This window comes from Cygnus atratus, chromosome Z (genome assembly GCF_013377495.2).
Source record: "Cygnus atratus isolate AKBS03 ecotype Queensland, Australia chromosome Z, CAtr_DNAZoo_HiC_assembly, whole genome shotgun sequence".
NCBI lineage: Eukaryota > Metazoa > Chordata > Aves > Anseriformes > Anatidae > Cygnus > Cygnus atratus.
Window position 1 is genome coordinate 64,457,750 of NC_066396.1, and position 26,025 is coordinate 64,483,774.

At 34.3% G+C, this 26,025-nt stretch overlaps 1 protein-coding gene across 8 annotated transcripts in view; it reads left to right on the forward strand.

The window, feature by feature from the left end:
• The window catches only part of CEP120 (centrosomal protein 120), a 62,557-nt gene that overhangs the window by 10,727 nt on the left and 25,805 nt on the right, over positions 1 to 26,025 (forward strand). For 4 of the 8 annotated variants that reach the window (XM_035566982.2, XM_050716203.1, XM_050716200.1 and 1 more), the window contains exons 7-19: positions 160 to 387; positions 615 to 831; positions 1,752 to 1,865; positions 3,106 to 3,283; positions 5,403 to 5,552; positions 6,363 to 6,545; positions 9,097 to 9,193; positions 9,277 to 9,429; positions 10,122 to 10,211; positions 10,780 to 10,872; positions 12,481 to 12,642; positions 15,560 to 15,682; positions 17,094 to 17,192. In XM_035566982.2, coding sequence (XP_035422875.1) covers positions 160 to 387; positions 615 to 831; positions 1,752 to 1,865; positions 3,106 to 3,283; positions 5,403 to 5,552; positions 6,363 to 6,545; positions 9,097 to 9,193; positions 9,277 to 9,429; positions 10,122 to 10,211; positions 10,780 to 10,872; positions 12,481 to 12,642; positions 15,560 to 15,682; positions 17,094 to 17,192 — 1,887 coding nt within the window. The remainder of the gene's footprint in view (positions 1 to 159; positions 388 to 614; positions 832 to 1,751; positions 1,866 to 3,105; positions 3,284 to 5,402; positions 5,553 to 6,362; positions 6,546 to 9,096; positions 9,194 to 9,276; positions 9,430 to 10,121; positions 10,212 to 10,779; positions 10,873 to 12,480; positions 12,643 to 15,559; positions 15,683 to 17,093; positions 17,193 to 26,025) is intronic. The other 4 variants (XM_035566983.2, XM_035566984.2, XM_035566985.2 and 1 more) reach the window with 2 other exon arrangements.

The window sequence follows — 26,025 nt, forward strand, 5'->3', positions numbered from 1 at the left end:
GAAATATGCCGACAACAAGTGTTTTGAGCAGTACATAGGGACTAGACTACGGATGAAAATATTTTTGTTGTATTTGCTGCCTCTAGCAGAGGTCTGACAGACCGTTCAGGTGGAAATGCATATGCCAGTTACATTCTGGTACTTCCGTATGTTATACAGATCCATCTTTGCTGTGGTGACCAGTCTCTTGGAAGCACTGAAATACCCCTGTCTGGACTACTGAAGAAAGGAAGTGTGGAAGTCGATCAACACCCTGTGGCAATAGAAGGAGCATTTGTCCTTGTTCCACCAAATAGAGCTAAACAAAAGCTACCACAGTTGCCCTTGGATATGGCTCCTACTGTGGGTGTATCTGTAGTTCTGCAAAAGGAGAGCTTAGATGTACAGGTACAGGCTAATCATTATTTTTGGCTTAGTTACTGTTGCACAGTTTCATGTCTTAGAAAAAGAAGTTATTTCTAAGTCAGACAGTTAAGTATTTATTTGAAAAAAAATAGTTTTTATGAATAATCTTTTAATTGTTTCACTTTTCTGTCAAAAATAATCTCAAAGTTAAATGTTAAAAACAGTGTATTTCCATGAAGCCATGATAAATAAGAACCATATCTCTTCAGCATCTACAGCCTTTGATTCTCCTAAATGCTCCAACTGAACCTAAGCAGCCACAGAAGAAAGTTCTTTCACCTGTTAGTGGAAAAACAGAGGGCCTGCAGCAGACATCCAAGGATGTCCCGTCTCAAAATGACCACTCTTCCCCAACAGAAGATGAAGCAACAGAAAGTGAAGTGGAAAGTCTTAAGTTTGAAAAAGGCACAAAACTGAAAAAAACAAGTATGTGGTATGATTTTTTCCCTACTTGCTAAGTGCAGTCAGTCTTGGATTATGTACTGCTCATTTGTTGTCACAAGTCTTAAGCAAGTAAGAATTATTTATGTAGAATAAGTGATAGGATGAGAGTAAATTTAATTTGAACATGATAGTTGTTGAAAGCACTTGGAAGATCTGAATTGGGGATTTGATGTGTGGATTGCAAGTGATATGGATGATCTTCGGCTTGAAAAGTAATACCAGATACACTTGAAATTACCTGAATTTGAGAATGCAAGTTTCAGTACAAACCAGTAAAGAAACTGATTTCTTCAGGGAAGAGTAGCAGTGGTCTAAGGTTCAAGTGTATTAAATAAAACAGTAGGGGAAATGCAGGATTTTTAAGGGAAGCTCAAACTCTAAAGAAATGTATTATATGAAATAAATGGTGAAAACCATTTATTGTTACATACATGCTTTGCCCTGTTTTACTCAGTTTGTAGACTGGGGGAGAAATTGAGAAGCAGAGACAGGAGGGGAAGAAATGCAGTAATGAAAGCATAATACTCAAAATAATCCTTGTTTGCTAAATTTTACTGGGCATGCATAGTCCTAAGAGATGGTATACAAATAAAGCCTAATAGTTATTTTCTAATGGTATTTGTATCACTGTTGTTTTGATGATGATCCTAAAGAGGTCCAGTTCTGCAGAGGAAAATCAGTGCTCTAGAACTTGTTCTCAGGATTTATCAACTATTTCAGACAAGTTTCTTTTAATTCTAATAGATCTTATCTAAGCTTGGATTATCCTTTATATAGAATGTATCAAAACTTTCATTTTCATGGGGGAGAAAATCCCAATTATGCTTTTTACTCATAATAACTTTACTAGTGCTTATGCTTTGGCAAGGTGAAGAACCTGTAATTTTACAATTATCTTTCAGGGTTGGTGACTGAGACTTGCAAAGAGGTTAACAAAGAGTACACTGAAGAGATGCCAGTTTTCAAATTGCAGAGCAGAACAAAATCACCACTATTGTCAGATCTGCAAAATTCCAGTAATGCAAAATAACTTATGAAAATCAGTTAGTACATTGAGTGGAATTTAAATATAGCAGCAACTTAAATGAATTTTAACTGAAGACTGTATGCAATTTTATGTTCTCTGTGAGAGCCTTGAAGTTCTACTCATCCATTTAATTGCACAAAGCAAATTAGTGACAAACTCTTACCTAAATGACTGAAAAGATTTAATTTCATTACTACATTATGCTGATTGTCTGATATTGAAGTATTGAAGTTTTCTGTGTTGATAATGTAAACAAAGCACTTCATAAAACATCAGGAAAACAGTCAATGCTAGTAATGATTTTTTTTTTCCACAACAGTGGAAACATCTTAGATCAGAACAGCTATCAGTAAAAGGCAGAAGCTCTCCTCTGTCCATTCTTGCTTTTTTCTCTTCTTAGTCTTAAATGTTTCTAGGAGTTGCCTTCTGGAGACCATGTCTGTAAAACTTGTAGTTTGACATCTTGCTTTTTGAAAGAGGTAGTGGGGAGGCTAAGGCCCCAGTTTAAGTACTTGAAAAATCTGGATTACTTCTGTGATTGACTTGATACAATTGAACAGGCCACTTACAGTAGGGTTTCTGTTGCCCAAATTATAAAATAGGTATAACAACAGGGGCAATCCTGTCAAAGTGCATGCATGAGCAGATGTGCTTTGCAGACCTAGTTAGAGCAGTTCAGTTTTTATTTCAAATTAACCCTTAGCCTGGGAGCAATAGTTGGTGCTTTCTTACACGAGTTCTGTAGTTGACCAGGTGCTCTGTCCCTTTCAGTTCCAAACTAAATTGATTAGTTAATTCAAAGAAAACTAAATTACTATATTTTTTTTATAAGCCTGCCTCTTCTGTGTGTCCCCAGTTTGGCTAGGAACAGTTAAGCAAACTATTGAAACTCAAGTCTTATTCAGTTCTGCAGAGTTATGCAGTATGTTAGATACTAGTCTTTAAATTTCATGGAGTAAAATACACTTGCATAGCTTTAAAACTTAAAAGTTCTGTAATATGTTTATTTCTTCAAGAAGATTTAAAGTATATTATTTTTTTTTAGAATCAGTAATTTAGAGTGGCTACTTTTCAATGTTATTTTAGTATTGGTTTGCACTACAAGGAATTGAAATCTTTCAGGAAGTAACCTATTTGTACTTCCGTACAAAATGAGATGTGTTAAATATATTGTTTTTAATAATTTGTTATGCCCCAAATAATATGCGCATTCTCTTCTGTGTTTTCAGCTGATGCTGCACCAGTAGCTGCATCTCAGTCCAACCCAATGGGTGCATCCAGTTCTTCTGAGCCTGTGTCAGCACAGAAAATTGTCATTCCAGCAGCCTCTCACCATTTTTGCTTTTCAATAGACTTACGAAGTATACGTGGTCTGGAAGTTGGTTTTCCAATAAATTGCATTTTAAGGTATGATTTATTTTTTATCTTGTTCTTGGTAATAAGTGTTTTTCTTCTCAAAACAATATTTTTATAGTCAGTTTGCAGCCTGATGCCTTATTTGAGTCATCAGTAGCTGAATGCTTTAGGATGTTCAAGTAGTTCATCACTAAACTTCTGAGAATTGCAGTATTAAAGATGGTATATAACGGTTTGCCTGGACTGTTTTTTATTATATTTCTCACTTGAACATCAGAGCCCAGGAGGAGTAAGTCGATATTCAGTCTTTAGGAGATGAGTAATCCTCTTTAGGATTAAAGGGAGGATTCAAATCTTACTAGGGAGAAGTAACATATTTTGGTTACGCTGGTTCTTGGAGTTTTTTTTTTTTAAGTAAGGGGATTGGATACATGAATTTTGTGCCTTAGACAAAAGTACAAAATTTCAGTGCTAGTTTGTAACAACTCTGTAGAAATTATGTAAAAATTAGCTTGTTACTGCTGTCAATACAAAAGAAAAGTATGCGAGTACTTCTGGAGTACAAGCTCCAGAGAATATATTTTCCTCCCTGCTAATTTATATTGAAGGAGTCAAGACTAAAAGATGTTAAAATTAAGGGCATTGAAGCCCTTATTTCTACATTCATGTTGTGTTTTTTTAGTTTAGTCTATTTTTTTTACTCTGCTAGTGAAGAGAGCGACTTTTCTTTATCAGCTTCTTACTCTTCTTCGAGGTTTTCTGTAGAATTTAGGGTCAAAAGTTCATAGATACTGGAATTAATTTATTTTTTTTTTTTACAGGGGTGGTGGGGTGGGAATAATTCCCGTTTGAATAATATTTAGCTCTTGACAGCATACATGTATTCAGTGGTTCATAGCAGTTAGAGTTTGTATTCTGGTTTTCATTAGGGCCATTTCAGTGTACATCTTTAATGTATAATTCTGTTTGAAGGTGTTACATAATTGTGGTTGTAAAGGTCTACATTTGCTTTCTACTTGTCTTGACAGTCTGGTTGGATATAGTTTTAGCTGGTCACTGGGAAATCTGTTCTTGATTCTTAGGGAGTTTAAGCTTTTTTGAACAGGGCAAAAAGATGGTTTGGGGGGAATACTTCGAAACACAACTAATAAATTTTTATCATTATTGATTTTTCAGTTTAGGCTACACTATAAAATAGTGTGTGGAAGACAACATAAAATGGCTATAAATTTCACATAAAAGCAGATTCAGATAAGACTTCAAAAATTTTTTTTTCAAAATAGGGATAAGAAATAGGTTTTTACTTTTTTGCACTTCAGTTTTTAGTCAGTGATGTATGTGGCAATAAATCAAAGAGAGGAAAAACATAACACTTAAAAGCTACAATCAGTTGCAGGGTGAACAATTGCATTTAACAGCATGTAACATTGTTTAATTCAGGTTTAAACAAGCTCTTAACAAATTTGCCTAAGCAGTTAAACTTTATAAGTGGTAGCTGTTGATACAGCATTTATTTTTATTTTTTAGCAACTCAGCTGACAGCTAGCATTGTCAGTTCAAGCAAATCAATGTTCAACAAGTTCTTGACCTCTCCTTGTAGTTTATTACAAACTCAATTTGCCAGTACAGTAGTTTTGGGTCACATTGTACATCTGTAAAATGATGCATCTTCTGTTTCAGTCAGATGAACTGTGGGCATTTAAAAACTAAATGCTTCAAATGTGACTCAGATTTTCAAGTGATTTTGGTATATATTTATACTTTGGTTCAACAGCAGTAATTGGTAAGTCTTAATTATAAACAGTTAAAAATGTTTTCAAATAACAATCCATATATGAGTACAATACTTCTTCCTTCAATTATTTTATAAAATGTGAAATAGTTTTAATTTAAAAAGAATAGTTCAAGTTTATAAACATCCATACAGATTACTAAAGCTTTTTTAATCAAAGTAACAGCAAATATAAGTGAAGCTTGATGGGTACTGATGTAAACAAAAACATGTATTTGAGAGATGAGTTCTACTATTAAATACATTTGTGCAGTTTTAACTTTTATGCTAATTGTGTTTCAGTAAAAGGATTCTAAGTCAGTCTTATTTTTGCAGAAGTCTATGCAGAAAATGTCTATTAAACTGTTACTTGACTGCTTTTGTTATTGCTTTTATTAGGTACTCGTATCCCTTCTTTGGCAGTGCAGCACCTATTATGACAAGCCCACCCACAGAAATCAGGAAGAACATGGAAGTTTTTCTTCCACAGTCCTACTGTGCATTTGACTTTGCAACTACACCTCATCAGCTTCAAGATACATTCTTCAGGTGATAACTTGCATTCTTTTATCTTAATTAGCTTGAATGTTTTTTATCTTTCATTGTAAATACAGTCAGTTTCAAATATTTTACTTAAGATCTTCAGTTTGAGGACTTAGTAAGGAATCAATGTGAATATTTAATGCACTTCTCTTCCCATTCCTTCATTATTTTGAAAGATGAGGACTCAAATTCCTGGTTTTATCTCTGAGTACTTATGCAGGGATCATTGCTTGCTGCTGTTGTAAGCTTGTAAATTAAAGGCTTGATAGTGCTTCTAACAAAGCATATTTATTCCAGTTGAAGACTTTTGGCTTTGTATTTCTTTTTTTAACATGATGGCCGTCTGAAATCTTTGGAAATAAGAAAACCTGGAAAGCTGAGTACAGTTGAGTTGTGAATTCTGACACAATTTTTCCAGTAGTCCCACATGCTTTTGATAGGGGATTTAGATGTGGATTAAAAGAATCATTGTAATTGTGGTGTTTTGAAAGGAAAAGCACAGAAGATGTATTCCGTGAGTGACAGTGACATGTTCACATGTAGGTATTTATAAACAAAGATCTAGGTCTGTTAAGATTATTCAGTCAATCATTTTCATTGCAATGTGGTTCTTACTAATAAATGCAGGAAAGAATGATAACTTGAGCAAAGTAAGTGATGAAAGACAAAGTTTGTGAATCTCATTCCTCTGAAAATCGGTGAGCCTCTATCATTTTGACACTTTGACCAGCACTGAGATTGGAATTGACTTTTTGAACATGAGGTCCCATTCCTCTTCTGTTGGTGACTGACATGAAAATAATTTCCATGTTTCAGATTACCTCTGCTGGTCGAGTTGTGGCACAAGGATAAAACAACTAAAGACATGCTTCTAGGGATTGCAAGACTTCAGCTTTCAAATGTTCTGGCGTCAGAAAAAACCCGTTTCTTGGGTGGTAATGGTGAACAATGTTGGCGTCAGACTTTCAATGAAACAGTCAGTGTCACAGCAGCACAAGGGTAATAACTAATTAAAAGTTTTTTCTTTGTAGCAAGCCTTGAAGAACTATTTTAGTATTTCTGTGAACAAGGTTAAACTTTCCGTGTTTATAAATTTGAAAGGTAAAAGGTAAACAAATTTGAAGAAATTGAGACTACTTGTAAAGGCTGTGTTTTGTTTATGTAGCTGCGTTGGTAGCCCTGCAAGAGAAAACATGATAAAGAAATAACTCTTTTCACCTTTTAACAATTACTTGCAACACTTAGATTTTCTTGATAAAAGCAGAAAATAAGTAAGAAATGTTGGTGATTGAATCTTAAAATCAGACACTTAGGATTATTAGTGGTTGTCTTGTGTAAAAACTGGTTTGCACAACCTATGGAAATTTATACATAAATATTTCTGTCAATGCATATATATTAAAACTTACTGTTAATATATCAGCTTGCTCGTTTTCATATTAGGAGCTCTGGAGAATAAGATACCAAATTGAAATGAAGAAGCCTGAAATTAAAACAGAATAGTGGCTATCAACAGAATTGAGAGATCTCAAAAAGTGGGATGGTATTATTTGAAGAAAATACTATTTATTTTTAAATGTAAAATGTTTTTGGTGATCTGTAAGTATTTTGGAAATCAGTTGTAAGCTCACATGGTTTTAGATGAAGCCAAATCTGTATTTTTGTCTGGCAAGTGAACAGTTTGGGAAACAAAGGAACAGAGAGAATAACAAAGTTAAATCTTTTATATGTCCTTTAAACTTAGCATTTTTTTAACCTGAGCTTTTCACTCTGAGGCCAGCAGAATGGTGATTGCTTTCCTCATTTGACATTTCACTCTACAGTTTCACAGAACACAAATTCATCACTTTCACATCGGTCCCTTACCCATTTACCCCCATCCTTGCACTGAAGTTTGTCTCCTAATAGCTCACATTTGTGAGACAGTGCTTTAAATTGGATGACTGAAACCTGTATAGAAAATATTTCTAGTAGAGTGCTAACTGAATTGGTGAATAAGGGTGTTTACGGTGCGGTGGAGTTGGGAGTAGGCATCCAAAACATTAAAAGTTTAATTGCCACAGATGTATTGTGCAATCCCGCATTGATACTAGAGTAAATCTCTGGTTTATATCGTATAATAATGATCTTGGGTAAGTTTTACAGACAGATCAAAGAAATAAATAGCCAATCAAATGCAATGAGGGACTTTACTGAGTAAGTTACTTAAGAATTGTGAATAGCTGCTGATCTTCCAGGAAAGAGTTAATGATGATCTCAGTGAATCATGATCTCAGTGGCCACTAAGGTTGATACTTTAACAAATAAGTTTGCTAAAATAGCTGAAATAAAGCCTGCTTTTGCACAAAACCACTAGATGGCATTCTCAAATTCATGTAATTGGCTCTGTTTTGCTGTTCTGATACCAGTATAGAAAATCTTATACCAACAAGAGCAAAGCTAGACAGGTATGTTAACTGACTTTATTCAGAATTCTGAGGTCTGTTACCCTGAATCTTGTTTTTTATTAGTGACTGATAGAAAGTTGTAATAACTCAATGCAGTAACTTACTTGCACTTTGCATAAATTAATGTAGACCCTCGTTCCCTTGAAAAAGGATGATAGTGTAAATGATTGCACCGTTGTAAAAATGTGTTGTCTTTTTATATTTACTGGAAGAAGAGATTTCTGTGGAAGAAACTTCACTGGTTAATTCCTGAAGCTTTTTGTCACAAACTGCAGTTTCCAGGTTTTGAGAGATTGCGTCACTGCCTTTACACCATCATATAGTTATAACTGAAATGATAGCATTATTTCTGACCATTTACAGGTCTATGTTGTAATAATACTTTTGTGTCAGACTAGTGATAATTTTCAGTTCGGTGATTCATCTGTGTATTTTCTCTAAACTTATTACTAAGATGAAAAGGTAGTTTTCTGCAGAGTTCAGAGGTGACAAATTAATTAAAATATTTGTCTGGACGCTTTCTCACTGTACTAGGACAGATATTTACCATACTTACCATAAGGCCCCCTCTAAGTGGATTTAAAGCTGTCAGTTGTCTGTGCTGAAGCATCTAGAAATGGGATTTTTTTTAGGAATCCAAGGATGGATTAGCACAAATGATGTTATCCACAATATATTAAGTCACCTGACACCGGAAGCTTATAGTTAACTAACACCACTAATACAGGACTAATGAAATTGAGTATCTTAAATGAATTCAGTAGCAAAATACTTTCAAGAGGTAGACTTGTTAAACAGACTTATGACTACAGGTACAATATCTGTATCATTCTGTTCTTACAAGGATGAGTCAGTTGTGACAAACTGATAGTTAAATAGGTTCCCAGTTACAAGTTGTTAAGGTCAGAAAAGCTTATTATAGTTATACAAATCTGTACTTGTTAACTATATATATGGGAGAGCTGGGTTGTGTTGTCAGAGACTTTCACAACAGTCGCCTGAAATTACACAGAACCTTTTAGCAATTCAGCTTTGTTGCTTTATATGTCTTACAGAACACTTTGAGTATTTTTGACTGTTTTTCATTCTAATGCAATTTTCAGGTCAGGCAACAGAGTAGCAGAGCTTCTATATGCCATCACTTTGGAAGACTACGGGCTTGTGAAAATGCATGAAGTTCTGGTGTCAGATTCTTCTCAAGTAAATTTTGCATTAATTTTAGTATCTTTCCTTGAACTCTTTGAAATGTTGGTTTTCTAACTAAAAATCCACTGTTATGTCAGTGTGTAGGTGCTGGTCAGCAGTGGCATGCCCCTCATACTCAGCCTCATTGTGTCCCAGAAAACCAGCCAGAACCTCGAGAAACTCTTGAATACAAAGCAGCACTGGAGTTAGAAATGTGGAAGGAAATGCAAGAAGACATTTTTGAAAATCAGGTTTTTACTCCTACTTCCTAAACTTCCCAACTATCTGGAGAAGCTGTGGCAAAATTGGTGGGAGGAATATTAGCTGTATTTTTTCTTAAACTTTGTCACTGTTTCAAGTAAGAGCAGCATTTTGCTCACATACATTAAAACATTGGAGATGTACACAAATATCTTCCATAACCTTAACGCAGAATAGTAATTCTTTAGTATTAAATGATTGAAGTATTTACTGGTAGTAAAATACAAAACTTCCCTGTCACAACTCTCTTTCATGATTTATGAAATGCAGTAGATATTCAATGTGCAAGTTATTGCTGCTAAATATTAACTATACATTTATTTATTCTGTCACTCTACTGCTGTTCTTCCACTCTTTAAGTCATTCCACTTATCCTGTAAATGTTTCCTTCAAAAGTGAAGATAGGTATTGTTACAGCCTCATCTTGGTTAAGAGTGAGAATATAGTTTCTATTAGTTGGTATATTTTTCTCAAACTTATGCTGGCTTCACAATTTGTTTTTAAGAATAAGAAATATCTTTATCAAAATCATCTGAGTTATAATAAGTCAGTGTAAAACTTGTAAAACTTTTTTTTTACTTCTGCTCGAGGCTTAATTCTGTTAGTACTCTCTGTAAAAGTTGTGCTATCAACAATTTTGGTTTGAGTTTCTGTTTAGGAACTTTTTTCCTTTTATTAAAAGCTTAAAAAGAAGGAGATGGCCCATATGCAAGCACTTGCAGAAGAATGGAAGAAAAGAGACAGAGAGAGAGAGGCATTAGTGAAGAAGAAGGTAAGGAAACTAGTTTATATACTTGCTGAAAAGTCTCATAAATCTCATTACTGCAAAATTTGACAAGGTACTTTGACTATAACAACAAAGGGTCTGTGATAAGTCCTTACAACTTAGAGGTGTATATGCATTTAGACAACAGTACAAAAATTAAAATCAGAAGTCTTTTACTTCATTTGAACACCAAGGCTAGTGGTACATCTGTTTAATTTTGAACTAGAAATTGCTAGGTTGTTTACCTTTTTATGATGATGTGTAGACAGAATATTTGTTACGAATCCTGTAGGTTAGCTTGCTGACTCTAGTGGATTTTCAGCTTTGCTTGCCTCTTGCTTGCACGGTCAAAATCTTCAGCAGTCCAATTGGAGCATACTAACCTATTTTCGCTAATAAAAGAAAAGCTCTCCACCATGATTTCATGCTTGAAAGCTGGAGATTTGTTTTGTATGTAAACTTGTGAACCAAATGTTGTCCATGTTTTATATCAAACAAGAAACAATTTTAAATTCTTCAGCTGTCTAAAGCCTAATTTTTATTGCAAGAAAATGTTTTGTTTGTTTTCATAAAGGTAGCAGAATATACTGTTTTGGAAGAACAACTTCAGAAAACCTTGAGAGATCTAGATAAGCGAGAGCGACATCTTTTTAGTGCTGAATCAGAGGTAAAAGTTGTTTGGTCACTTTTTTGATTGAGATCTTTCTATCCATTCTTTCATATGGAGGCAGTTATGACCTGTGTATAAGAACTAAAAGAGCAACATTCATACCAATGCACAGGTGAGCACTAATAATTTCAAGCTAAATGTTTGTTACCTCTATACATATTTAGTGAAATAGAAGTTCAGCAAACTCGTGAGTGATTTGTTACAAGTATAGAACTGTAAACTTTGTTTTCTTAACAGAATTAGTGTCAGTGGAGAGATTTATATAACATCATTATATCTCAATTATGTCTAGTAATCTATCATAGTAAACATTTTCCATGTGTACAAGAGTGCCTTACTTCAAACAGTAATTGCTAGATCTACCACTGAAACAAATAGGAGGTGCCAAGGAATGCTGGGAAGAACTGCAATTGTCCAAATTTTGTCATCCAGAAATTTGATAGAATTCCTATTTTGTATTTTTTGATAGTCACAGGACCAAAGAAGATGAGGGAGAAACCAGTAGCTACCACTGTTTCTGGATCTCATTGAACACCCCACATCTAGGGAGCAAGATGAGTCCTCAGGAAAGCTATATATGGAAAGCATATGGAAAGAGAGAAAAGAAACTTCCTGTTTACCTACTTCAGAAACTTCAGAACAGTCTCACAATTATATAGGTAGACTGTTGTGGTGACTTAGCAGTCCAGTGAACTCTTTTTTTTTCCTGTAGCTCAGCTCAGCCTCTTTATCATAGGAATCCCTCCTTTGCTTGAGAACGAAGCTACAATTCCCAACAGAGGCACTGGCAGGTTGAACCTGTTTCCAGTTCTTTACTCAGAATCTCTTTATTCTCCTCAGGATGTAGTTTGTGCTGTAAACTATCTGACTTTACCTATAACTTCAACGCACAAAATCTGGTAATTAAATTTGGATGCATTTCAGTCTGAATAAAAGTGTTTATTTTGATTCTCATACGTGTTTGTCTCGAAACTTGTTCTAAATGTAGTGAGATTCTTACTTGAGGGTTTAGAGATAATGAAAATCTGTGGATTCCACAGGCATCTAGAAAAAATGATAGGAGTTCACAATTACAGTTTGAGGGGACAAAATGGTCAATTTGGAGTTTATATTCAGATAGTAAATAGGCTAGTAACATCCCGAAAAAGTTCAAACATGTCAAGGATGGTTTTCCTGGTAAGCTCACTAAGAAATTTTTTCACTGCACTCATTTTGAAGTGTGAGATCCTACTGAACGAAAGACATTTTCTTGGCTGTAGGAGTAACTTCATGTTTCCTGCAGTGAAGAGATTTTTAACTTTTTTTTATTTTAGTAGGAAATTAAATTCTGTTTGTAATCTGATTTAGAAAGTAAGAGATACCAATAGCCCTGTTTTTAGTAGTCAAGTAACAATATACTTGTAGGCCAAATACATGAATTTGAAGATGATTAGTTAATCTGAAAGCCAACAAAAGGGGATATATCAAATGTGTAGGTAACAATGCAATTCTAGTGCTTAATTTCTAAAATAGATAACTTGTCATGAATGAGTAATAGCAATTTTAAGAGACTCTTAAAATAAAGATTCCAAATGTATGAATTGATGTAGCTGTCTCATTTTTAAGCTTCAAAGAGTAAAGAAGGAGTTGCAAGCAGAGCATGAACGAAATAAGCAGGAGTTACAGGATTCTGTGCGGCGTGCCAGAGAAGAATGTGCTCACCAAATTGAGCTAGAAAGGTCAAAAATCAAACAGATGGAAGAAGACAAGCTTCGCCTACAGCAGCAGGTATGTGCATTTAAATGTTTAGTCTCTACCATTTAAGTTTTTTATTATTTTAAATAAGGATGTTGAGCAGCTAGCTGTATTGAGGCAACTTGGGAAATACTTTATCCCTAGCTGTTCAGTGAACTACATGCTGGATCCACCTCTGTCAATCTTGCTTCATAGTAGGGCCAGTTTGCAATGCAGTGATTATAATTTCATCTTGTAAATGCTGAAAATCAAACTGCGATTACAAGCATATGTTGTTTGTAGAACTGCAGTGTACAGTTCAGTAACTTTTTAATAAATTGTTAAAAATTAATGTATATGAGAATATCTAGGAAGCTTGACTTTGCAGTTCATTTTATGATTCCATTGCAAAAAAAAAAATCACTTTGCCATCTTTGGGGGTGGGGAAATTATCTTGATGTTATGATCTTCTGTTTTGATAATGGAACTTTAATTAAACCAGGAAAATTTATGCTATGTTCTGTTGTCCTGCATGCTATCTTTTACACTAATGGCAAGACTTGCCTAATTATTTTTTTGTTGGCTGTTAAAGAATTCTATGAAACTTCAAGTTACTATCAGCTTTTTCTGAAGCAGCTACAATGTTTAGAAACTTAATATAAGTATATTAGATCTTAGTAATAGTTAAGTATTTTTCAAAGTACTTAGTTTATGTATGGGAGGTACTTGCTTTGGTGTTTACCAAAACAGACGTACTTATCAGACCAACAGTTCTGTTGCAGCAATGGCTGGATTTTGAGGTGTAAAAAAAAATAACAAAGGACAAGCAGAAAATAGTCTTGCTACAACTAGGATTACCATTGAGTTACATATAACCTGACTGAGAGGTTGCATTTAGTATTTACTAGCCATCAGTGAAAGTATTCGTTAACTCATCTGATCCCTTTTTAAAAAATTTTGCTTTTAGAATTGCAATATCCTGTGTCAGTGAGTTCTGTAGTTTGTGCTATTTAAAAAAAAAAAAAAAATCTCATGTTCATTTAAGGATTACTCATTCATATTAAGCAAGAAGCTTTAAGTGCCTGTGTTACATGCAGTTCATGATTTCATAGGTCTGTCATACTCAATTTCCAAACATGAGCATCACTGTGTTTTGTCTTACCTTGTATTAAAGTTATGCTTTCTAGCTGATCATCCTAATTCTTCCCGTGCCATTCCTACTATTTTGAATCGCCCTTTGTGCTTCAGTATGATGCAGTTGTTCCACTTAGTCTTCATGAGACAACAAACCTCCTTGTTTTGTTGGGGGGTTAGGATGGTTTGTCCCTCTCTGTAGAGCCTCACTGTGGGATAACTCAGTTTTTAATGTGCACAGGCAGAATTTTCCTATTGCTACCAGCTCTGACAGTCTTATTATCCTACCTTTTTGATTGTTTTTTTTGTTTTGCTTTTAACAAAGAACATTCTGGAGTAAAGTGGAAGAATTCTAAGGCATATACACTAATTCATCCCTTACCCGTTAGTTTGAAAGAGATGTGTATTTACACAATTTTCACATGAAGATCTGTAGAGGTTTCTAAATATCTAACTTGTTCGGAGATGAGCCCTACCATGTACAAGAGATTAGTTTCTGAACCATCCACTTTGAAGAATATCACTTTTATTCTCTGAATAGAGAAGTTGTGCTTTTGTATGATTTGTGCACTACCCTAACAGTCTGCAGTCTGAGGTCTCGTGAGAAATTCCATTTTTTAAAGCATTTGCAGAAACAAACAATAATTAAACATTAATGTGGAAGTTCTAGGGTTAGTTTGCGTTTTTCACAGCTGATGAAACTGGCTGCTGTTCTTATCATTGACATCATGGCCATATGCCTGTGTTTTTTAAAAAGAAATTGGTAAAAATATTGTCAAGAAACAATAGTATCTGTCAAAGTTGGCTGCCATCTTTTTCTGTGGAAAAATAACTGCAGTGAACTGTTTTTGTATGGTTTCTTATACGGCATCTTTGCATTCTTACATCAATTTTATACAAATAAATTCCATAGAAAGTGCAGAAATTTCTTGTGGAAGAATTATTGAGGTGACTCAATTAGAAGATCAGGGAACTGAAACATATGATGTACTAATAAAAGAAGTTGTAGGCTTTTAAACAAATGAATTTTCTGAAGCATTTTCACCCAGTTTTCTAAACTTAGATACAATTCAGGAAACATTTGCATTAAGTAGTTAAAGATAAAACAAGTTGCAGTTGTTATCAATTCTGTAGTGGAACGCATCACTTTTGTCAGGTGTATTAAGGGCTTTCTGGTTGCGTAACCTTTATTCTTCTTCTGTTATATCATTCTATCATTAAAGCTCTCTTATTAGATGTTTTTTCAATGTTATTAATACAGTATAATGAAAAAAGTAGCTATTAAGCATTTAACTTACATAGTTTTTTGTAGCAAAGTAATACAATCATATAGGCTACATTTTTCAAATTACCCATTTTAAGATGAAAATCAAAGCTCTCTTTTTTATGGTATCTTTGTGAAAGTCTGGAAATAGTGAGGATAGAGGTACATGCATTAAGTCGTTAGTCGCTGAAGTCTTTTTTTCAACCTTTTACATCATTATTTGGCTGTACAAAGTATTAGTTGTTTCCTCTCCCAGACATTCCTAGTTATGCTTGTGAAAGCGAGTCAGTAATAAAACTTAATACAGCAGATAACACTAGCATTCTTTAAAAGTTGTGTGTAAATCTAAATAGTTTTGTGTTCTGCATTTCTTTTGCAAGTCTATTTTAGAAATGTGAACAGAAGTGTTTATAAATCTGTTTTGTATGAGGAGAGACTTGTTTTTTCTTTCCAGTACAAAGCAAAGATCATGTTTAATTTTTTTTCTTATTAAAATATTGCTGTATGGCATCATCAAGAAATTATTAATTGTGTGTAACTCCTAGTATCTGTTTTGTATCTGTTTTAACGTAGCTTTATGAAGCAGAAAATAAGCATAAAATTTTGGAGAAGGAGTTCCAGCAATACAAAGAACAGCAAAGTAGTAAACCAGAAATCCAACTACAGTCGGAAATAAATCTCCTCACTTTAGAAAAGGTATCTTGAATTTTTTTAGTCTTTAAAAACTGTCACAAAGCATGAACCTGGCTATCTTGTCCATTTTGTTTTACTTTTTCCAACAATGTCTTCAACTAAATATTCGCACAGAGTTAAGGCCAACAGTGGTCTTATTTCTGTAGAGGAAGCTGTGGTGAGGCTAAGGCAGGAAAAACTGACCTTAAATAGGTCAAATGCATTATTAGTGCCATGATTTGTACTTGGGACTCTGAGCTTTCTATTCATAAAGTTTAAGAAGAGTTTCTTGTAAGGGTTGATTGAGACTGAGTGTTTCTTTTTAAGTATTTCTGAAAACAGATAGGTTACTTATCCGTGGAATGGAATTACCATCAAAAGTTGATTTGTTCATATGCTGCACATGCCTTCAGTAGAGGATATTCTACTTAAGATGCCCATATCTGTGGTTTTAATTATGCCCAGAATTATTGAAAGGTCTGAGTAAAATAGATTATTCTGAAAAAATTATACCATGCTTTTTTGCACAAAATGCACTCATATAGTGTGTAGTTAGTCTGGATATTACTGTATGGTTGAATAGCTTGTAATAATGCAAGCAGGTGATTCAAAATAATTGCTTGTACAGACTTCTTAAATTCCTAACTAAAATATTGTTAGGCTTACTTTTCATTTAAAAAAAAAATCTTCACAAATCTAGTGCTAAATAGTCCTTGTCCAATTAAAAAAAATACTGTTTCAGGTTTTTTAATCGAAACGCTTCATTTTTCAGGTAACCATGTTGTGTAGTTCATACCTATTTTCATATGCGTTTTAGTACTGGAATATTTTTTGCACAATGCAATGAATTATTTTTGGTGAATTGTATAACATGTTTTTAAGATTTATTGTTTAGACTAAAACCAGAGATACCCAAAACGTATACATATATTTTAAAGAATGGTTAGAACAGAGGTGTATTTCAGAGGAAAGAATGTAACACATCTTGATCAGCTCCAGGAAAGGAAAAAAAATAAGGTATACACCTTTTAAAGGCAAGATTTGTGCAAGATTTGTCCATCAACGTTCCTGTTAAATTAGAGTTTATAATCTTACTTTAGAAAAGAGAGGGTGTGTGTGGGGGGGGGGGGGTGGAGAGGGGAGGTTACTAATTTGAGAATCTTAAATTTAAAAGGTTACATCAGTAGATTTAGTGCTAATAACTAATCTTTTTCTTTTGTATAGACAGCTATCCAATAAAAATAAAGCTATATTTTAAACAAGAAAATGTTCATGTGCCATAATATTTATGTTACATTATATAACAGCTTTAGATGATGTTGTATGTTACACTACATAAACACTTTTCTTAAACCAGACCCTTTGTATATATACATCTTTCAGTGATTGTTACTGCTGTTATTGCTTCAGCTGATACGGTTTTAATTGCTTTTAGGTTGAACTTGAAAGAAAGTTGGAGTCAGCTACCAAGTCAAAGCTTCACTACAAACAACAGTGGGCAAGAGCTTTGAAAGAACTTGCAAGGTTAAAACAGGTATGCAGGTTTTTTTCTTTCATCATATGAGACAATCAAGTTCATGCAGTGTTGGAAGCTATTTACAGTTACTGTTAATTACTGGCTGTTTCATTGTTTAGTGTTTTGTTTGTCTCCGTAAAATTCAAGCTCTGAGCTTTTTGCAGAAGTCAGTAGAATAGCAAAACTGTTTTGAGTTTGACATTAAATTCAGGGAAGAACACAGCTCAGGTCAACAAAGAAAGCTGGTTTATCTGAAAGCAGGTGTGGTTCAAAAAAGAAACATTAATTAATCTCATTCCTGGTAAAGCTCAGTCACCACTACGAGAGAACATGCTTTGACCATCCTGACGATCTTGGTCAGTAACATTCCTAACTGTTCTGTATTTTAATTGTAAAATGAACAAAGAGTAGAAATTAAAACCAAAAATCGAAACAGTAGTTTAAGACTTGCTGAATGCTGTAACATGAAGTAAATTTGCAGAAGAAAAGTGAAATTGAAGATGAAACATTTTGCTTCTGCTTTTGGAAATCCTAATCCCTGAAACCAATGTGGCAAGTTTTTTTTACTGTTCTGATAGATCTACTGTATACATATATACAGTCATATGTATATACGTAACTTAAAGTAGCTTAAAAATACTCTGTTCAAAGTTGCAGCAGTAACAGTTTCATCTGTACTGAATGTATATACTTTTACTTCCGTCGTTGCATCTTTCACTAATTACAGTAAACTTTAACTAAGCAGTATATGTAAGAGTGGCAAGCATTTCCATTGTCTGTGACAAACTAATAAATCACTAATCCAGGTTGCTGAACAAACACTGACACAGACCTAAGCCTTCAGAATTTAAGTTTAGTAAAAGGTATTTATTACTTATCTTCACATTTTTTGTGAAGTGGGATGGTACTTCTTAAGGATTATAGTTCCTGCTTCATTCCTGTTGTGTTTTTTTTCTTTCTGGAAAGTAAAAACTACCCTCCATTTTCTAACTGATTGTTACTTTTTTTAATTCTCTTTACTCAGGGTGTTAGCTGTTTTCAATCACTATTAAAAACTAAACATTATCTGTCTTCAAATTTCCTTTTTGCCTACTGATAAAAGGAGAAATTTTCCTCTCCAATTTCTGACACACTGCGCTTGGCAAAGATGATAGAAGGAAGAACATAAGTCTCATAAATCTCATCTTTCTGATGAAGATTTCTTCAGCAGCCATGAAATATCCTAGCTATTTTTTCTTAATGCCAAATTTAAAAGTTCCCTGTAGAATAAAGGAAAACATTGTTAGTTGCCAGATTAACACAGAGTATATCATCATCAAGTTCTTATTATGAATTTCATCACAGTAGACCTGATGATCTGAATTTAGTAACATATGTAGATGGTTTCAGCTGACCCCCGTTAATGAAAGTCTGAACTATAAAATAAGTTGGCATATACAGTGAATTATGCTACTTAAGACTTTTATAGAACAGAACAAACCCTTTAAAAGTGGTTTCTTGTGTTTTTATACTCCCATGCTTCATCTTATACTTAGTCTATTGACAAAGGATTTAAGTGACTTTGAAGAGTCAAATAAAAGCCAAAGCAGAGCTGATCAAAAAACATTTACTGTGTTTTAAATATAAATTTGGAAAGTGTTGCTTCAGGAATTCTAGATCTGCTTTAGTTCAGATGATTTGTGCAATTGCACATACTTTGACCAATTTCTTGTTTAAATTGGATTAGTACCATGTTAATTTTGCGTTGCCTCTGGTGAATAGCCACAGGGCTGTAATCTGTGCCAGTAATTTGTCACACCAAAGCTCTCTAGAGAACTATACAAAACATTTGTGTAGTGAGGATTAGACGCTGAAAGCCATATCTTAGATTGTTAATAAATGTTAATGACAAAACCCAGCTGGTAAGTCTTGGAAATGAGATCTAATGCTTTGCGCCCATTGCCAAAAAAATGTTTAAACAGAGATTTCCATTACTCAAAGGTGACCTAGTACAGTCAATTTGTGAATTAATTAATATAATAATCTAAAGGCTAAGCATTTAGTAAAATGCTCTTCTGATTTGCAACCATAAAAGTCAATGTTTCCTTAATTAAAAAGTTTCCTTTTACTTTGGAACTAGTTGTTAGCACACATCTGTGATGGCTTTATATTTTGCAGAATGAGATATGCACTACATAACTTAGAAAATGATGGGACTGTTAATAGAACATGCTCTGAACTTCTCCATGTCTGGTAATTTGAATGTTTAAAAACACAGTGCCAGTGGTAAGGAAAAAGACCTGAGCAAATGAGGGCACATATATATCACCTGTGCTTAACAAAACAGAAGTTAATTGAATTTGAGCACAGTTTGTAAAGCCGAGTGGAAATAGTAAGCTGGGTTACATTCTGGTGAAATCTTGTTTAGTCCCTTTTACTTACTCAGTGCAACTATATGTAAGTACTTTACTTATATCCCTATTCATATCCCTATTCACCTTTAGGAAGACAAACTTCAACAAGTTAGCTACATAGCTGTGCTTATCCTAGTAGGTTTTGTTATTTCCAGAGGTTTCAAAACCTGACTTCTAAAGCTTACTGTCAAGGAAAGTCTGAACCTACACAAACAAGACGTGCGTAGTTCTATGTGTGAGCATTATTACTGAAAATAATCAAACCACTCACACAATGCTGTGGAGATCTCAGGTACTAAATGGAGTGCAAGAAACAGTATTTTAAAACAAATACCAAAGCTAGCAGGAATTTCATTTTCAGCAGATGATAGTCTGATAATCTAGAAAACCAAAATAATCTCAAAGTGTACATACATGCAGTATTCAGTGTTCTGGGAGAAATATTTTTTAATGAAGTCTTTTATTGTCTTTGTGTCCTACAGATCTGCTCAAACTAACACTGATGCATTTATTTAAAACAACATAGATCTTATTGGTTGGTTGACATTCACTCTATCTTGTCCAGCCTCCTGCTTATCCACTTAGTAATTAATTTGATTAATTTATAAGTAATTTAGCCAAGGATGGGTTATAAATCTTTGCTTAAAAAAAAAAGAAAAAAGGAAAAAAAAAAAAAAAACAACAGTCGGAGGTCCAAGTCTTGGTTAAAAACTGTGTCTTGAAACCATCCAGGCCCTCCTACTGACTTGTCAGCTCTGGGTTATTTTCAGAAAACTTTACTTGAGTTCCTTAGCTTCAATCGTAAGTTTTCCCACAGACTTGCATGGTATGTGTGAGTGGGAGAGTGAATAGTGGCTGCTATTTAGCCATTGTTTAGTCTAGTGTATGTATGTTTACATCTCCCTTTTGGATTTATAGGCAGCTATGGCAAAATAAAGATTGTGCTTCCTTGATTGAAGAGCCTCTTAACTAGAGCACCTGGCGGCACAGAGGGGTTCTTTTACAGTCTGATTGTAATTGAAATTTTTGTTTTCTTAATAGTGGCTAATTTTTATTTAATGCTGATTATTTCTCTAGTACCATAGGCTTCAAAACATGATTGAAGGTCCCACCATGCAAACTCCTAAAACAATATTCTTGTTCTCAAGTACTACATTAGAGATGAAAACCAATGAAGGAAGGCAGTAAAACACTGAATTAAATGATCTGATAACTAGCATGTGGCTTTAAGGTATTGTTTGGCTTGGCTTTGTTTGTGGTATGTAAGAGAAAGATCGCAAAACATCAAATTAATAAGAAAAAGGAATATTGATAAGTTTCCTTTTTCCCCCTCTTTTAAAAAAAAAACAAAAGGGGATAGCATGACTAACAGTGTTGAGAAGGTAATGGAGGAAAAGGTACCTGTGCCAACTAGGTGTATTACAATAATAATTCCCAGATGGTTAAAATTAAAAGTAATTTGCAGATAGTTCTCTTGATCATCTGTTGTTGCCTTGCTTTGGGATGGTGGGTGTTGACAGTCAGGAGGTAATGCAAGGATACGGTATTCAGAGTTTCTAGTGGGTATTACATTCTATCCACACAGCTGCTTTTAGTCCAGCAGCTAAGGATTCTGGAGTGGTCCCTTACCTGAAATCTTAAAAAGCAAACTTCAAGTTTCTAGAAGTTGTTTAAAACTCTAGGGGTTCTTATTCAGGCTTCAAACAGCTTGACGGGGTACGGTAAGAAGTTAGGAATAAATATAAAATGTAACTTATTGTAGGAGCATATCCTCTCTGAAATAAGACCTATCATAAAAAGCCTTCACAGCGTGAATTTTGTGTATGTATATACTTACGTGCCCTGAGGAACAATTAAAAATGCTTTGTATTCAATTATATCCTTGTTTTTAAACTTCAGCATACACAGAATAGAATGAAAATGTTACACATGAGGCTAGAAATGCTGGACTTCACATTACTAGTACTGTATTGTTTTATTAATATTTCTTCTTTTTGAAGATTGCACAGTAAATTCTGGTAAATCATAAGTACTACTGTGAAGCAGAGTTCCTTCTCTGGTTTAAAAATAAACAGTGCTTATGCATCATTAAATTGTGTTTGGAAAAAAGGGATTTTAGAGCCTGAGTATCTGTTATAAAGTAGTACCAGTCACCTCTGTGAATAAGAAATACTTCTTTTTCTCCCACTGTAACAAGTCTTATCTGTCTCTGAACATATCAGAATAAAGCAAATTAATTCAAAATAAGCATACTTCACTTCTTATCAAACAAGTGTTCTAAGTTCTTTGCGATCTTCTTGTATTGATGGATTATTAGGAATTGAGTTTCTATTGCTGTTCTGAACATCATACAAAGAACAAGTTTGCTGTTACTCACCCTACAACTTCTGTTAGACTTAAAGGAGTCAGAGACGAATATTGGGAAATACATTTCAAAGTCTCACAATATGAAGTGTGTAACATTCACATTACACACAGGATCCATCCATCATAAATGAAACGGCAAAATCTCTTGTCACTTGCTTTCATGTATTTTCTGAGTTGGACTAGTCTTAAGCTAAGTGCTAGGGAAATCTTGCCTCAGAAAATACTGTTTTTTTAAAAAGTAGTATTTTCTAGATAAAGGTCATATTATTCAGGGTAATCTGTACCTCTTAAAATGCTACAGAAATTCTTGTTTTTCACTGTTACAGGACTAAAATTAATCTCAGTTTCCCTCATCACTCCCAAACAAGGGAATGACATGGAATATTTGTCATATCTATATCATAATTGTATTAGTAACCACATTGAACTTCAAAATGCACTTTTCTGAAAGGAAGTCTTATGCAGTGTTGTCTTTGGAGACAAAATACACTGATAAGAGTTTTTCTACTTTATGGAGAAAAGGAGAATGTAGCACTCTTTATTCACCCTTACTTCCCTCCAAATCTAGGGATATCTTAAGCAATGAACATGCTCACTAGGAACATTGATTTTTATTTTCTTGAACACTTTTCCAAGAGAAATATGAAAAGAAACACAAACTGAACAGAAGTTCCTTCAGAAAGGGTTTTTTGTTCTTGCATCTTCTTGGCTTTTACATTCTTTCTTTTTCCCCTTTTTTGGTGTTACTAAATATAACTAAGTGTCTTTTCATCAAAAAACTTACTGTTCTGAAACTAGGTACTTAGTGAGGGCAGAAAGGACGAAAATACTAAATGGGATTCCTTCTGATCAGTCAAAGGATTGGGAATTTTCTGTCATGTGCCTGATTGAGTTTAGGATTTTCTGTTAATATTCAGAGAATGTACTTCTTTCAGAGTTTAAAACACTCTTTGCTATCGATCTGCCACCATAAGCATGTTGCTGAACAATATAAACCCCTGGATCATTGACACTTTCTGCCTCAAGATAGTAAAGTATCAACTTGTAATGAAATCTCTATTCTCAGGCCAACACAGTTGTCTTCACTCTGAAATTGCAACTGTAGGAACACTTTCAAAACTTTACATTGAGATCTGAGTAATATTCTACAAACTGAAGGACTGGGTTAGAATACTTCTGTTAAGTATGGTCACAGCTGTTTGATTTGTGTATATTATGTACCTCATTATAATCTGTTTAGAAAGTAGGCAAGGGTGCCATTTTGTCCTGGCCTGTTGAAGTCTTGTTGTGCTAATGAGTGTTACTCTGCATTAGTCTTGAAGTATTTAACTTTCAGGATATGATTGACAATCTCCCATTAACACCTAGCTTGCTATGATGGTAGACCTAGTTTAAAACTAGGAGCAATTAGAGCATGTATTAACTGAGCTGCAGGGCAAGATTTCTTTTTCAAAAAAAAAATCATCCTTTTCTCAATCTGCAACAGTTCAGTGGACTGAAGCTAATCATATCTATACATCAGTGTAGATAAGGGCTAGAAAAGGAGATGGTAGCAGTTAAAACTCCTTAAATCTCCTTTTTTTTTCTGTAGATCTGGATTTCTGACTTCATGTAAGATGAGTGCTCTACAGTGGTGTGGATTTCTTCCTCTGCATGATGTAGTTTGTTGTAAATTGCATTCTCACATAATCTGTTATGTGGCTTCCAAGACTCTCACCACTCTTAGATGATGCCAACAGGAAAACCCATCAGACATTCATGTATCAGACATTCAAATTCTGCTTTTGAATTTTGTTTATGCGGTCTATGCTATATCTACAGCAGGATTATATAGAACAAGTTTCTTCAGACTTACTGTCAAGAAAAGTAGCTGGTCAGCAGACCAAATTACTAGATTCTTTACCTGTAGAGCCAGACAAATAGAAATTTCTAGGCTTAATCTACATGTACAGTGCAACAATTCTTCTGTAATTAAATATAGTTTTGAGTAGAATTTTAAATAGAACAGTGTGGAGTTTTAATATACTCTAATCCCTAAAAAAAAAAAAAAGCACAAAACTGAAAATTTAATCTGAACACTTTTTTTCTGAATGAACACTTTTTTTCTGAAATGTGGCTGGCTATATGTTAATTTTTTCCATTTTGAAAAGGATGACAGTTTAACTTGGATCTAGTGAAAGCACCAAGAACAGTGATGGTCTTCAAGTAAATATTGATCTGTTCTCGTATTTCTACACTTCACACAATCAGGGTAATCAGATATGCTGTCTATATTCTATAAATTGGTTGTACTGCAACTGCCGTTTTTATAACAATCTATTTGAGCATACATAACGATAAGCATTTGATCTTACTACTGGCATTTAGCATTTACATCACTCTTAGCCCACTGTGTACTTGAACCCACTGTATACTTGAAATTTGGCTTTATTTCCTGGAATCTGTTGCCTATCCAGATATTCGGAAACCAGAGAATAACATATAAACGAGGCAGCCATATCACCAAGTATATCGAAGAACAGGTTCTTGTGCATTCCACTGTCACCTTCTACTTGCTGTGGAAATGATCAAGTCCTGTCCTTGCTCTGGTCTTAACCTATGAGTAATCCAAGAGAATGAGAGGACTTCCTTGCTGACAGTTTAGTTTTGTGGTTTGCTTGTTGTTGTTTTGTTTTTGTGTCATAAGAGAAGTTGGAAGTGTGACTTTTCTATGAAAGCTGGATTCATTTTTTCTGCTGTATCCATGCATCCTGCTAGTTTTGTTTTAGTTGTGTTTTCAACCAATTTCTTCATCAACCAATTTCTTCACTGTGGAAGTAAGTCTTAGTGGTAGATCCCCATTATTCCTAATGCCTCAGAGCAGGAGGAAGGAGTAGTTTTATTCCATTCTATTAAAAAAAAAAAGGGGGGGGGGAGTGTTGGGAGGAATAGGATGGAGGGTGGTTTTTCTTGGGGTGTCAATACCAGTTTTAGTGATGGATTACACCTCCAATTTCACTTTGTTTGGATTTCCGTAGAACTCTTGAATAAATATCAGTTGGCTATAGTGATTTCTTACAATTTGCTATACACATTTGTTGGTTCGTGTTTTAAAACTTATTTTACTTAAACCTATTTTACTTCAATTTCAGCCTGCTCTTCAAACCTGTCCCACAGAAAAATTGCCTCTCACATGGTAATGTTCTTTTGTAATGAACTCTTGATGAGGGAGGAAGGACAATGGTCTTACCTCTTCCAAGTGCTTTTTTTTTTTTAATACTTCAGCCATCTGTCAGCTGTAGACTCTTGGCAGGATTCCTGCTTCTGGTTTTATTATTATGTATCCCCGTAGCAAATTGTTCTGCAGTCCTTTTGGTATGTGTCACTGAAGTAATAGCATTTAATTTTTATTAAAATATTTCGTAGTCGGGTGCTATGATTACATGTAATCTTGTACAAGTACTTCTGTATCACATTGACTGCTCACATGAACAATGAACAATTAGAGCTTTTGTTTATACCAACTCCTTGTGAAATTTGGATTTTATTACTTAATGATAATAAGGGAGTGCATAAGATGCTTGGGACTGAGATTCAGAAAACTTCTTGGTTGAAATCACGGATTAGATTCCTCCAGAAATTATTAGGTTGGCTGTATAATTAACATATTCACACATAAAACAGTTGTCTTTTTGCTGCTGTAATAAATATAAAACATTGTATTAACAGTCAAATATTTCAGATGAAAGTGATTTCAAAATTACAAAGGTAAGCTCACACTTCACAGTATGTCCACATCCAGGATGTTTGTGTAACCTCCTACTTTGTTTTTTTTAACTACAAGAACAAATGCCACTTTCCCTCAGGCTTTCTGTTTCATTGAATGTAAGACTGATAGTGTTGAGTTAGCACAGGAGGTCATACAGAAAATGACTGGGAGGAAAACAAGCAGAGAAAGGAACATGCTTGTCATTCAGACACTTCAATGTCAGAGTGGAAGTGGACTACAACTCTAGTTTTGCGGCTCTATACAAGGCACTAAAACAGAAAGTAAACTTAGAACCAAGTAGACCTTTAGAGGGGTTAGTTGGATCATATCCCCTGAGGATCAT